The sequence below is a fragment of the Zalophus californianus genome, chromosome 4 (genome assembly GCF_009762305.2).
Source record: "Zalophus californianus isolate mZalCal1 chromosome 4, mZalCal1.pri.v2, whole genome shotgun sequence".
In the NCBI taxonomy this organism is placed as follows: Eukaryota; Metazoa; Chordata; class Mammalia; order Carnivora; family Otariidae; genus Zalophus; species Zalophus californianus.
The window spans coordinates 186763645-186779213 of NC_045598.1; the positions used below are offsets into that span (position 1 = coordinate 186763645).

A 15569-nucleotide genomic window follows, 5' to 3' on the forward strand; every position below is an offset into this window, starting at 1 on the left:
TTAGAGGCCCTTACCGGCTCGCCGGGGGGACCTGGTTTTCCATCTCTGCCCTCCTTCCCTTCTTCTCCCTGCAAGAGAAATCAAATTACTCATTATCTCTGGCCAAGGGTGCTGGGTGGAAAGATGGGGTTCTGCTGGGGGTGCACACCTAGTGCATGGCCACAGCCGCCCCTGAGGGCCCTGGGAGCGCGTCCAGAGACAGAACTGGTTTGACTTTGTGGTTCCTTCCCAACACCACAACTCTGGCTTGGATCTCTGATCTGCAGAGCCTGGCACAGAGTGGAAAAGCAATGAATTGCAACAGCATCATTTTCAGCGCTATTAATCTAAAGAAGCCTCGGACTGGACATTTCCTGAAGTCGAACTTAGGACAACGGCTCCTCATAGCTGGGCCTCCTGGATTGAGCGTAGCGTTGAGGAGGTAAGGACGCGGCTTCCGACAGAGATGGTGAGGAAATGCAGGAGAGCACGGGGCACAGCCCCAGGAACATACAGGGGCTCAGAGAATGACAGCAAGGATCCTGCATGGACACTTGGCCTTTCTCTCCCTGAAATCTAGCTGTGATCCCCCTCCTATAACCAACCTCCTGCTCTAAGGGAGGGCGCCATAAGCCTCGTGTTAATCCAAGAGACCAGTATTCTTCAGGAGTCTCTGCAAACAGGAAAATAATTCTGTACAATGACTATGACATCACACAGACTTGGGTTCCAATCCTGGGCCACCTGCACTGGGTGGGGTCTGGGGAAAGAAAGCCACAAGGCAGCAGGGCAGAGGGGAAACTGAGTCAAACCAGGCTAGGTCTGAACCCTGCCTGCACTACTTAGGCATATGATCTTGGACAAGTTACTGGTATTCTCAGCTCCTCAGTTCCCTTCTAAAAAGAGATGGCAATCCTGCCCCGCAGAGTCTCCAGGCAGCTCAGAACCAATGCTCCTGCTTGCAAGGCTGAACAAACCAGGCATCGACAAATCGCCCCAGCAATGGGGCTCCTGCTGCTGCAGGCGTTCTTGAAACCGTGCATGATTCCTCATCAGTGCCTTCAACGTCAGTGGCTTGGCACTGCTGGGAAGCCACTGGGGACAGGAATCTAAGTTTACTGGCCACCTGGGCTGCTGGCCGATGCTCAATGGCACCCGTAACTCTTCACGAACACTGCTCCCGGCACAGCCGCCTTGACCACATACACCTACAGGGCTGCTGCCAAGGCCAGGCTATACTGATCCTCTTTTGCATTCTTTTTTTTTCCCAGAGAGGGAGAGAGAAAGGGGGATGGGGGTGGGGGCAGAGGGAGAGACAGAATTCCAAGCAGGCTCTACACCCAGCGCAGAGCCTGACGCGGGGCTCTATCCCACGACCCTGAGATCATGACCTGAGCTGAAACCATGAGTCAGATGCTTAACCAACGGAGCCACCCAGGCGCCCTTGTAACTGATCCTCTTTTCAAATAAGAGTTTAACCCCGAAACCACTCCTCCCCAGGCATGCAGTACAGCCCGTGCACGGAAGACAAAGCCAATGCCGCAGGAAGAGACATGGGCAGACCTGCAAACTCTGGCTGGAGGCTGGCAGGAGACCCCAGGACTCCTGGCGCAGACATGAGGTCGCCGGGAAAGGCATGAGCACCACTAGGGGAAATGCAAAGGTGGGCTGAGTGTGGCCTAGCGAATCGCGTGAGAAGGAAACGTGGCTTTGCAAGAGAGAAGGGCTGCCCCTAGCTGATGGGCTGCTGACACCTTCAACATCTCAGGGCCTGTTTCTGCACCTTCAATAAATTGCAGGGACGCTCTCACCTCCTGCAGGCGAGGAATATATAGGGTCTTTCTGGTACAGAGCGTGGCGCATAGCTGGTGCTTAATAAATGGTGAGGTTGTTGTTCCACTTCATAAAACATCATGTGGGTGCTCAATGAGTGTCTGCAGAAGGTTGCACTGCATCCCTCACAGCCCCTACCAGACGTGGAAGCCACTTCTTAACGTTCAACGTTTCTTATAGCCAGTTCCTACACGTAAAGACGTCTGTGTCTTTTCTATGTTGCTCCTTCTACCTGAAAGGCCTTCTTCCTGCCCCTTCTCATCTTTCTTTGCCAGACTACTTGACCTTGAACACTCTCCTTGAGTGTCACCTTCCCAGATATCCCTTCGGGTCTGGCTTGGGTATCCACCCCTGGGCTCTGTGGCCCATGGGTCCCCCTCTATCATACAGCGCATCATGCTTTGTGTCAATGGTTTCTTCTTTTTCTCTTTGGCTTCTCCATGAGACTTCAGGCTGCACGCTAGGGGGGATGAGGGCTGGGTCCTTCTGGTACCTCGCATGCTGGCCTGGGTCAGTACTTGGCGCTGTGCTGGCAAGGGCGAGGTGCAGGTGGACAGAAATGAACAGGTGTGTGTTGTTGCACACCCTCAGTGCTGTGATGGCACAGGGACTGAGTGCTCCTGAAACACAGCTCAGAGTTCTACCTAAGCCACTGGGGGGGCTCAGGGTGCCTCCTGGAGAAAACCTTCAGCTGGGACCCCAGGATGAACTGCTGAGGGGGCCCGAGGCATGGGGTACATGTGCGGAAGGCTCTCTGCACGGAGCCCACCAGGGGGTGAGCATCACGCACAAGAAAGCAATGAGGATTCTTATTGTCCAGGCAGAGGGAGAGGAAGCGTTTCTGAGGCAGGAATGGTATGGAAGAAGCAAAGGAGTTCAGGGAGGCTGTGAGTGGGGGTGGGGTGAGAGACAGGAAAGCAGGGTCCATTCACGGGACATCAGGGAGGCACACGCCCAGGCTTGGCTTAGGTTTGAGCCACAGATTGGGGTCTGCATAGTATACACAATCACACCTAAAGTCAGGTCTCTCTTCTCCTGCACGCTATGACTTTAGTGATAAGGGGTTGGCACAAAAGCCAAACCGGGACTTTCTCTCCCTAGCTTCACCATTGCTAGAATTAAATCAGTCAGTTCTTCCCAGCTGCCAGCACAGCCTAGGCTACTGGGCTGCCATTTAGACCAAAAGGGTTTCACATCCCTGCACAGGTTACTTAACCTCAGGGTCGCGTGGCTGTAGGGAGCACCACCGATGGTGCCCGGGAAATGCCTCCTGGGTTGATGGGGGCACTTATCAGCTACTCCAGGAGGGAGGGCTCTCGTAAAACAGTTCATTCATCCACCTGTTCCTTTAATTACTATTTGCTGAGTGTTCACTATGTGTGGGAAGCAAAAGCCTGGTGGTATTCTAGAACCCATGGCCTAGAGCATCGCCCCATGATTAGCAGGCACTCCTCTCTATTGTCCCCAGGTCTAGCAAACAGTAGGCTCCTAAAGAGTTGGTTGAATGAGCAAATCAATTACTGCATAATGGAGGTGGTGGTCACTAATCAAACCATTACACAAATAAAGATGTGACTACAGCTCAGACGCGTACTCAGGAAGAAAGGAAAAGAAACTAGGAGAGCCTGCCCCAGCCTGGGGGAACAGAGAGAACTTTCCAGGGCTGATGCCTGAGATGGGATGGGAAGAATCAAAGGCATCAACTGGTGCAAGAGGTGAGGAAGGGGCATTCTGTGTAGACAAAAATGCATGTGCAAAATTCTGTGGTCTGTAGAGGAGAGGATGCAGAGCATTCTAGGAACCAAAAGGAAGCCAGTATGGCTGCAATAAAACCCATCATCATCATGCAGGGCAGGGGTGGGAGGCTGTGGCCAGTAGAGGCCCCAGCAGTCGGCCCAGGCCAGACCACGAGCCCCACAGGGATTCATTCTCCACAGAGAAGGTGGCACATGGCCTCGCTGGACCAGCCTTATTAGTAACACCCTGAAGAGCTCCAACCCAGTGGGAAGTATAGTGAATGCGAAAGTCCAGAACAGTATTTGTAGAAAGTAATCTGGCGGTATGTATCAAGAACCTCAGACATTATCGTACCTGACAAGTCAGCCCCACCTTTGTGGACCATCGTATAGAAAACGGAAAAGGGCCACGCATGCGAACGAGCTTATTATAGTTTTCTCCAATAACTGTACAATTTCTGAGGCCACAGAGGAATGATCATATATATTATGGTATATTTATTGGGTAGAGCCTATGTAAAATTTAATGAGCACATGAACATTGAACACCAGTGTGGGAAACAGAAACTGTTTCTATTATCGCAGAGAGTGAATTGTCACCGCTGTGCACGCCTGTGTGTGTGTGTGTGTGTGTGTGTGTGTGTGTTGTGTGCTGTCTCAACTCCATACATACATGGATGTGTGTGTGGACAGAGGCAAACACCATCTACACAAGTCAACAAGAGCACCGACTGTGTGAAAGAATGAGGTTAAGACTGACCCCCACCAAAAACATACCTGGCTTTGGTTAGTGATTATGCTTCTCATTTTCTGGAGCCCTGGAAACTCCCCTAGGGACCATACCTTGCTTTAACAGTGGTGGAATCTATTTTTGTTTGCTCATTTTTGTAGTGGAGAAACCAGTTTTTTTTAAATGCCACTTACTGGGATTCCGGGTAATCCAGATGGACCTTGGGGGCCAGGAGGACCTTCTTTCCCCTAAAAGATCCAAGACATAAAAACACCATTAAATCCTAGATCGGCTTTTCTGGAAGTACATGATCTCACATAGAATTGCCTTCACGGACTGGAAGGAGTCTTTGGCGAGAAGCAATGGGTGCTTCTGCCTCTTGGCTTCCCAGGCACTGCCTCTCCCCCACCACCACCACCATGGAGGTGGTGCCCCAGGCAGAGCACAATCACGCAGGTGGGTGTGCAGACAGGGTCTCATTTTGGCTATATGACATAGACTCGGGGGGAATTAAAGATGGAGAAGTCTGGGGAGAAGAAGATATTCAGGTTCTGGGGTCCACAAGACCTGGGTCCAGATCTGCACTCTGTCCCTACACTGCCTGAAATTCCGGTCCTCACCACGCGGCCCAAGACCAGAGCATCTGGAGCTGTTGTGCACACAGGACCCGAGGCAAGTGAAAAGTTGACCAGGGCCTGAACAGATGGTCTATTATTACCATCCTCTTGTCTGGAGGGTCCCAAACCACGTTTTACCACCAGTAGCTCGCTTTTAGTATCACTTTCCCCCATGAAACAGAGCTTGTGTTTTGAAAGACTGTATTTGCCAAACCACATTAATTCATACTTCATTTTGCATTTTATTCACCAAAGATACACATCACTGCCAACCACAGTTTTACATCAGATGATGTCATCAGTGTCGTCACGTCTATCTGGATGAGCATTCTGACGTCATCTGTGTCTCTACCATGTTCAGAAGCCCCTACAACTTTATAATCTCTCTTATCACTGTTCCTTCTGTAATAAAATGCTGATGTCAGGTTTTACATTCTCATCCACAGGCCACACAGAGTGAGGTATTCTTAAGGGTTGTGATGTTAGCTTCTTGCAAGAAAAGCGGAAGGCAAAACTACTTTGATATTTAATTCAGATTTATGCAGATTTTACATATTGTCATGTAAAAAGGGTCCAATCAGAGGACCCAAAGCACACTTCCTTTATGAAGTGCTACTTAAACTCAATAAAAACTCCACAATTGAGTCTTACTTCCCCACCTGAAGAAAATGGAAGATATTAATAATACGTCATTAAGAGATGAGAACTTTTTCATGACCCCTGGGAATTGAGGAAGATTAGACCATGTTTGAGGTTTACTACTACTTGGTTAAAACCTTTTCTCAAAATCAAAAGGAGTAGCATTTTACGCAGTCATGGTTGAAGATTTACTCTTAATTTTAGAAACTGGAATGCTCAGGTGATGCATTTGCCCTGACAACAATTTGGCATACTCTGCATCTCTGTAACATGATGACCCATGATATCTGAGGTTGCCCAGCCATCATGCCACTTAGACCAACACAAAATGGCAACAGTAAAGCAAAAATATTCACCACCTCCCATATCACAAAACCTACAAACACGTAACTGAGTGGATATTTTTGGGTCAACTTGGAACAAGTAGTCATCATTAGGGATTTTTAAATATTGATAATAGAGCTTCCTGGATTCCTTCCTGAATGTCTATTGTTCCACAGACCCTAGGGATGGAGCCACTATTGGTCAGCAAAATGCAGCCCTCTGCTGTTTTTGCAAAAAAAAGGTTTTATCAGAAGCCTTTTGTTGACCTATTGTCTGTGGCTGACTTCACCTTACCAGAGCAGGGCTGAATTTTTCCAAGAGAGACTACATGGCCCATGAGACTAACATGTTCACTGTTTAGGGATTTTTTGCTTCCATCTGATGAGCTGAAGATGCGCAAGGAGTCAACATGCTCATTCCTAAACCTGTTTGTAATGTACAAGTTGTGGTTTGCTATGGAAATTACACAGTTTAATTATTCCTTAGGTAACCCTATTAAATCTAGGTGGAAAAAGAAAAAGAACCATTTTTAAGTGAACACTTGAAAAATATTTTATAAAGATGAGTCGCTATCCAGATCGCTGTAACAGGATAGCTATGAAAGTTTAGAAAAAAACGTATCCTAACAATCCAGGATCCAGTATTCTACATTCAAATTGCTCCACAGGTGTTTTTACGGTCTCAAACCACTCTTAAGAAGAGCAACAAACAGTAAATGAGTAGATGTTCCTTTTACAAGGATAATGACAAGAGACTCCATGCTGAGGACCCCAAATCAAGTAAGGCCTTCATTTTATGTCAAAAAGATTGGCAAATGGTTTGTATGTTTCAATTCAAAATATAATGGTAATGTTTTCAGTTTTTATGTGTCTTTTTTTTTTTTTTTACTACGTCCCACTTAGCGTTCCTTATTTCTTTTTTTAACTACCAACACTCATTAGTTACGTTAAGAAAATCTGGAGTATATTCTGGTTTGACGTATACAGTGGAATAACAGGACCCCAGACAGCTCCAAGCACAGCCATCGCTTGCCTCAGGGTCCCCCACGACAGAATCAATGTCTCATTCGATAGAGTTTAATTCCGAAGTACCTGATGATTCCTATCTGGGCCCCGCAACTGATTCTCCTTGAACACACAGTCCATTTGTTTTTATTGGGGAGATCTTTTGCTGTCTGAGAATCGGTAAAAAGCAGGTGGGCTGCTTGGATAGGACTGGCCAGATGAGGAAGGTAAGACAGTCCATGTGGCTGGTAGTTTTCAACTCCAACACCCCTGCAGCCCCACCCCAACCACCCCAAACAGCTGGTCAGTGAGGAGTGGCAGGAAGCACATGGAGTCGGGGGTTTCCCAATTGACTTCACTCCCAACTTGGATACTGATTTCCCGTGTGGCTTTGGACTAGTGACCCAGTCCTACTGGGCTTTGTCCTCCTCATCCCAGGAAGGGGAAGCTGTCTTAACTGATCCCTCAAGTGCTCTTGGCACTAGAGTCCAGACATCCCGGGGCAGGGCTGACCTGCTTGTCAGCTAGCCAGCTTGTGGTGTGACTCCCCTGTCTTACTTCCCTCCCCTCTTTGGAACGCTTGGGTAACAGGGGCTACTCCTGCCCAACATGCCTCCTGACGCACACATTAGCCTCAGCATGGGTCAGCTCCAGCTTCTCTACTCCCCTGGGCCTGTGAGGAGAGAACCCGACACAGGGCCTGTGTGAGCTGGTTGTAAACCGAATTCTGGAATCACGGATTGCCACATCATTCAACCAAACCTTTATTTTTGAGGCAAAACCCGGGGCTCCAGCAGAAAGCACCCCGCTCCTGCAGTTTCCTTGCAAGACCGTTTGTGAATACTCAGGATGAGTGAGCCAAGGAGGTAGGGAGGACCAGGGCAGGGACGGTGAACACCTGGGTTCTGCGGACACCCAAACACAGACTCAAGGCAGATCCAGTCCACCAAGGAACTTACCGGTGGCCCTTGGATTCCTGGAGGGCCAGCAGCTCCAGCAATTCCATCTGCTCCCTATGGATGATAGAGCAGGAAGTTAGTTTGTTGTACATTGCGCCATGATCATTAGCGCCTTTTTGGGCACGAAGCACATGGTGCCCAAAGGTGCATCCTGAGCCCCTCCCTCGCGGCTGGAACTGTAAGTACTCTGGACGTGCTTCTGCCTTCCCCAGCAGGTGGGGCGGGACTCTGGGAAGACAAAGATGTTGGGAGCACAGAAGCCACATTGCACAAAGCATTGCATGAAGGACCAGAGCATCCACAGTCATCCCTAAGACAACAGTAAATGGTCTCACTTCAGAGTGGACGTTTTAGCTAATATCAGGGAACATTTCGGGACAGAGGCAAAAATGAAGAACTGGATTTATCTTCCAGGTCATCAAGGAAGGCACTTGGTTGTGTCAACCCAGGGATGAGAAATGCATCGACAGATCCAGGAACAAGGAGCTCTACACAGGTGAGTAGGTGCAGCAGAGTGAGCCCAGATCTCCCTCTGCTGCAGGCTCTCTCCCATCCTGCACCCCCTGCCCCATAATCCAATCTCCCGGGGCTCAGAGCTCACAGGCTGCCCTCATCCACATCCCAGCTCAGTGAAAAATTACCTGCCTCCCAAATCTAAAACCCAAGTCCCTGCCCCTTCTAACGCCTTTATGCTCCTCCTAGCCTTGTCACCTTCTGACACCCTAGTGTTTGTTGACTGTTTGCTTTATTGGGAGCTAAAACAGTGCCTTGGAGATAGTGGGTGCTCACTATTTCTTGAATAAATGAATAAATGAAAAGCTGGGCTGGCTGGCAGATGGGGCAGAGATTCTTTAGACTAATGAATACACTGCGTCTTTCTAGCTTTGGTCAAGTGGTAGAAGATGTTTAACTTCAGTGTCCTTGTTGGTAAAAGGCTGGAAGCGATATGATTGCCCAGGCTGTAAGGAGGGTAAGGAGGCACTGCCTACAGCGTGCTTAGCATAGAACAGAAGGCTGTTGGTTGGGGTTCACCCTCCCAGAGCCAGAGTTCCTGGGCCCGTGTCCTGGTTCTCCCCGTTATTTTACCCCTCTGTATCTCTCAGTTCCTTTGTGCACTGGAGAGAAAGAGAGGACCTATTTCACTTGAGTTGTTGAGAGAACTGAGTAAGTTCCTACCTAGAAAGAGTTAGCCAGCACTGGCACTCACTAAGGGCTCTCCCTGAAGTGTTCTTCGTTATCACAAGCACTGATAACAGCAGTGTGTCTACTGGCCAGTCCATGACTGGGAACACTGCAGATACGAACTAAGTATAGGAGGACAAATAAGCAAGGTCTTGCAGTACCTTTCCAGCAGGCTTTAGGTTTTTTACATACACTTATCAAGTGCCTATGTCATACCAAGTGCTGGCCAATTGTTAGGGTTACAGATATGGCTACATCATGGACCTCAAGGAAATTTGATACAGCTATGGAAGATAGGTCTTGTTTGCCATGTAAGATAAATCCCCAGGGATAAGATGCAGTCAGATTTGCCTCCACCTCTTTCACTAGGTGAGGAGCCAATAAATGTTCATGAAATAAAGGGCTGTTGATAATACTTGCAACCATAGCCCAAGATTCATGCTTCCCTGGCTGGGCCGCTGCTGGGAACCTCCACATCCAGTTCAAACCTAGCAGAACAATGGCATTTCTACTGGATTCCTCTATGTAATTTTGCCAAAACCCCCCAGCACCCTATACCCTGGAACCTAGCTATGTTGGAGTTAAATTCTGTACAGCAGGTTGGGAACAGGGTAAGGGCTTTCTCCGAAAGAAGGAGGCCAACTGAGCACCAGGAAATCAACTTTGAAGTAAACATAATAAAGAAGCCTTATCTGCTTGGTATCTATATCCCTGGTTACAGCGTCGGACATGGAAGCACGCGAAGAAACAATGCATAAATGACCAGGAGGGTTTCCTGCTCTCGAGTTGCTTCTGCATGACTGGCCACTGAACCCAAATGGATGGGTGACCGGCATCCGCTCCCAAAGACAAAGAACAGTACAGGGCATGGCACAAAGCAGAAGCTCAGTAAACATCAACTGAATGAACTGAACACATTGATCAGATAGAGATGGAGAAGCTGCCCTATGATTACGACTATTTCTGAATCCCAGATTCATCATCTAGCATGAGAACCATAAGCCAGGAGCCATTTCCTACAGCTGTCATAGAGTCCAAAGAGCAATTTCCAAGGAGAGGAGAACATGGTTTCATTTGCACTGGAGATGTGTTACAGGCTTTGGAACGACCAGGGTGGGTTGCGGATGGGGCTTTTACTCCACATTCACTTTGGGAGCCCCTCAGCTATTAGGCTGCATGGAGAAGCTAAAGTCATTGTGATATGAAAACTGTAATATGAAATTATTTCCTTCTCAATGTCCCTCCTCAGTTCACACTAATATCTCTCCCCATTATCTGTAACATTGCCATCTTGATCAGTTTCTCTTGTGCCTGAGTGCCAGATGCCACAAAATTCAGGAACACAAGCAAATACGATACAAAGGAGTTTCCCATGTGAAATTATTTCTTTAAAGAAAACGCAGAATTTCATGAACCTAAATGGCAACAGACTGACCCATCCCCTGGCAAGGCAGTTCAAAATCTCGCTCATGGCAGAGACGCAACAGTGAGGCATGAATTCTTGAGAAACTGAAAAGGATGCTAACAGCACAGGCGCTGGGGGGTGGGGGGGGGAGGGAGGTGGGAAGTGAGCTGAGGATCCAAGATTTGAGGTGAGCTCTCCAGTAAACTGGGAAAGCTTTCATACTTTTGTAGTTAATGTACTTTTTATGAGTTTGCTGTAAAAGTCAGTTTTGAAGTAAAAGACACAGTTTCATGCTCCTGTATGATTTTATTGAAAAAAATACACTTAAAACGACCTAGTTTATTCTAAGAATTAACATACTTACAATTAGAAGTCATTTAGGGTTGTTAAAAAGAAGACAAGGCAAGATTAATGGCATGCATTTTTAACTTCATGATCCTAACCCAGCCTCTGCTGCTTTATTGATTATGTTAGGTTAGTCCCTATTTGAAGTGGGTTCCCTTCAGTTGTCCTTTAGCCATTACCAGTAATCTCTCATTCTGCAAGGTCTGGGGGTGGCCAGGTCTCCTGGAGAACACATGGGAAGTCGCAGGGGACTGGTCCTGGGCTTGGTGAGGATGCTCATTCGCACTGCCCGTTACCGTGGTTAACCTGGCTGGATACGTGAGCATCAACTACAGTGGACTCTGAGCACAGGAGCCACAAGACTAATCTGTGGGCAGTTCAGACCAAAGGGAGACGAATTCGCTAACAAGTGCATCAGTCAGTGTCAGAGATACAGCTAGTACCAGAGCAAGGAGGAGTATTTGCTCAGGGGGCCCAATGGGATGATCGTCACGGTATCTATAGTTATATTGATGACAAGTGCCTTCGAACGATAATGAATGAATAGTTGAAGATGGTAACAATGATAACATTTTTTAGTGATTTATTATTGTCATTAATTGTAGTAAATCCAGGAAAGTCCGTGCTAATGGAGACACTCTGTGATTCCCAGAGCCTCTTGCCATGGGACAGGATCCTATGGAAGAGGGGAAGTTGCTTCTCCATTTCTCACAGAAGATCCTAATCTTGCAATTATCTCAGGTTTCCCACCACCCCAGATAGATGGAAATTAATAATACATCAAGCCTGCCCATCCCTGCCAACGCCACCCTGGTCCCAACAGCATTCTAACTGCACTGCCCAGCAGCTCCACCTAGTCAAGTCACTCCGTCCTTGACCCCACTGGGTCCCTTGGAGTCAAGTACCCATCCTTGACCCCTTGTACCTCTGGGACCTGCACCTTCTGTTCAGCCTTGGACACCTTTCAGGTGTCAGCCTGGTCCTTAAAGTAAGAAGCAGGTCCGATGAGTATGGAAATGTGTGCAAATGTCAAAGCCAAAAGAGGAGGGCATTCAAAATCATCACTTACCCGTGGCCCAGGGTTCCCTGGGGGCCCCATGAAACCGGGAACTCCAGGATGACCCTAGGAAAACACAAGAGGTGATTCTTCAAAATGATTCATAAGAAGCTTTTCACTTTGGTGACTACCAAATTTCAGACAACAATCCAGAATCTGACTTCTAACTCCAGTAACAATTTTGGATAAAGGCACTGGCAACAAAAACACTTTCTTTTTTTGTATATATTGCTGGTGTTTCCATAGGTTGAGAAAGTATCTAACGGTATTTACAAAAACGAATCTCTCCTGAAAGTGGATTTGCTTCAACATAAAGTGAAGGAAGATGGTGTGGGGAAGGGGTTGAGGACACAGATAAAAATGGAAGTGGCCATAATGGCTGCAAGATCCTGTGGCTAGGTGATAGGTATGGGGGGGGGTCTTTTTATTATGCTTTCTAATTTTTGTGTATGCTTGAAACATCCCATAATAAAAATCTGAAATCAAATAAATGCATATGCACACACAACATATGCTCACAATAGAAACTGTTGGGGATACTGAATCATGGCATCCCTACTATAACAGTGTTGCAGTTAGTTTAAGAAAGAGAGTCACGTCTCCATGCAGAGCAGAGTCAATGTGTATTACAGGAGGAGCTAAACAGCCCGAGGGGATTGCATTTAATGTTTAGTCTTTGTAGGACAATGTTTTATAAAAACAGACACACCACCGTGGAAGATCTCCCTGCCCTCCACCTCTATCTCTTGCTACTGGGAAACACAAGCTGTAATAGTCAGGATAGAGCATACTAGTTCTGAAAATTCACTGTTGCAAGAATAATCCAAACACATTTTGTTTTTCCAAATACAGAGGGAATTTTAGCTGAGCATGTCGTTCCAACCTTGAGCATAGCTCTGAAATCACAGCTTCTGGAGTGCTTGCTCACCTGCTTCACCCTCATGGAGCAGAAAGCCCCTTGAGGTCAGGTATTTGCCCATTACTCCCTCTGCATCTCAGAGCCTGGTGCCATGCCTGGCATGCAGCTGGTTACAAGGTGGACCAATGCGGAGATGCACAGAGGAGTGATGGGCAGAGGGCAGGTGGGAGGGAGGAAAGGGAAAGGGAAGAGAGACAGCTGCCAAGCAGGAGCCAGTTTAAATGGCAGAAAGGCTGTTGGAGGCTGGGGAGCTGGACTGCAGAATCAGCTGGTAACGCTAGATAAACGATGATGGGGATGCCATGTCCAAACCCACAGAAAGAGGAGTATGTTGCATGGGCGCTATCTTACGATGCATTTGGAGAAGTGGTCCAACAGGGCTGGCTGGGCACTGAGCACAGAAGGGGCATCTGTGTAACATTTCAACTAGCACCGTGAGTTCCACGATAGGTACTTAAGGAGTGATAGGAGGGAGGAAAGAAGGGGGCATTGTATAATGGATGACAACCATTCTAGTGAACTAGAGCTCTAAGTGTAAGAGAGTCCAGAAAAACAAGACAAAAGGAAATTAGAAAAGGCAGTCTGCTCAGATAATTGGGGAAGGAGAATGTGACAATGAACCACAGGAATCAAGATGGAAACCAGGAAAATGTGGTTAAAAAAAAAAAAATCCTACTCCAAGCAAAGAAGATCCAAGTGGTGATGTCAGAAATGGCAGAATGAAATTCATCTAGGAGAAATAGTGATGTCTCTTTAGGTTCATTATAAAGTAAGTTCTTACCTGGTCACCTTTGTGTCCAATTTCACCATCTGCACCACATTCCCCTTTACTTCCCTTGGGAGAAAAAAGAAAGAAGCTTACTGGAAATTTTGCTAGAACTACATTGCAAAAGCAAAAAGGTTTGCATGCATTCATCCACCTATGTATTCATTTATTCATCCATTTACTCTTTCTTCATCCAACTCTTACCAAGTCTGAGCTGCAGGCCAGGCATGGTGTCCACAGAGAGAAGCAGGGGAGTCTGGTTGAGGAACTGCTGATGGAATGGCTTAACTGGGTTGTGGGGTGCTGATGGGGGTCAGTGGAAAATGGAACTGGGGAGGCAGGCAGTACCTACTTCACTGAGAGCCCTGGATGTTTACCCCTTAAACCTGGATTGAGCTGCAGACACTAGGAACCATGAGAAGGATGTATGACTGCTCTTGGTTTCAGAAGGGCTCCTTGACTGTAGTACAGGATGGGCTGGAAGGCCCAGGACGAAGAGAGGAGGGGCAATCAGGAGGAAACTGGGATGTTTGGGTGTGGGAGGGAAAGGAGCCGAGTCAGCATAGTGTCTGGTGTGAGGTGGGAAGAGGGAGAAGCTGAGACAGTGGACGGGACAGCACTGCCCAACAGGCTGAGGAAGAAGACTCCATCCATACATATGTATGCTCCTTGCTCCCTCCCTTACTAGCTGTGTGACCTTGAGTGGGTCACTTAAACTGTGAGTTATAGGATTTCTTGTTTATCTATAAAATAGAGAAAATTATGATTGCCTATCTCATGAAGTGTTGGGAGAGTAAAATCGACACAGCACAGAGAACAGAACATAGCAAGAGCTCAATAAACATTAGTTATGATTATTTTTGTAAATTATTTTGTATTTGAACCCTGGCTTTGTCATTACTAACCCTGTCACTGGGCAACCTGCTTCAACTCTGTCTCTTTATTTTTTTAATTTTATTTTATTATGTTATGTTAGTCACCATACAATACATCATTAGTTTTTGATGTAGTGATCCACGATTCATTGTTTTCATATAACACCCAGTGCTCCATGCAGTACGTGCCCTCTTTAATACCCTGTCTCCATCTTTTAAAATGAGAATAATAAAAACAGAACCTTTGTCATGGGATTGTTGTGAGCATTGAACGTCCTAAAATCTACAAAGTGCATAAGTGAGTAATGAGTTCATTGTTAGCTATCATCCTTCTCATCATTGTAATCACCATCATCATCCTCACCATCATCAACCTCACCATCATCACCATCACCATCATCACCATCACCAGCACCATCACCACCACCACCATTATCACCATCACCATCATCGCCATCATCATCATCACCATCACCATCAACATCCTCACCATCACCATCCTCACCATCACCATCATCATCCTCACCATCATCATCATCACCATCATCATCATCACCACCATCATCCTCACCATCATCATCACCATCACCAGCATCACCATCATCATCCTCACTATCAGCATCCTCACCATCATCATCATCATCCTCACCATCATCAACCTCACCATCATCACCATCACCATCATCATCATCACCAGCACCATCACCACCACCACCATTATCACCATCACCATCATCGCCATCATCATCATCACCATCACCATCAACATCCTCACCATCACCATCCTCACCATCACCATCCTCACCATCACCATCATCATCCTCACCATCATCCTCACCATCATCATCACCATCATCATCATCACCACCATCATCCTCACCATCATCATCACCATCACCAGCATCACCATCATCATCCTCACCATCAGCATCCTCACCATCATCACCATCATCCTCACCAACATCCTCACCGTCATCACCCTCACCATCATCATCACCATCATCATCCTCACTATCAGCATCCTCACCATCATCATCATCATCATCCTCACTATCATCACCATCATCATCCTCACCATCATTATCACCATCACCATCCTCACCATCACCATCACCATCATCACTACCATCATCATCATCACCATCACCTCTATCAACATGATCACCACCATCACCATCATCATTGCTGTCATTATCGTG

The 15569-nt window shown here is 47.1% G+C and overlaps 1 protein-coding gene across 1 annotated transcript in view; it reads right to left on the minus strand.

Annotated features, from left to right (window-relative positions):
- The window catches only part of COL22A1 (collagen type XXII alpha 1 chain), a 247474-nt gene that overhangs the window by 33064 nt on the left and 198841 nt on the right, over window positions 1-15569 (minus strand). The window contains exons 47-51 of the mRNA XM_027583883.2: window positions 13511-13564; window positions 11823-11876; window positions 7822-7875; window positions 4473-4526; window positions 15-68 (exon numbers count right to left, since the gene is read on the minus strand). Coding sequence (XP_027439684.1) covers window positions 15-68; window positions 4473-4526; window positions 7822-7875; window positions 11823-11876; window positions 13511-13564 — 270 coding nt within the window. The remainder of the gene's footprint in view (window positions 1-14; window positions 69-4472; window positions 4527-7821; window positions 7876-11822; window positions 11877-13510; window positions 13565-15569) is intronic.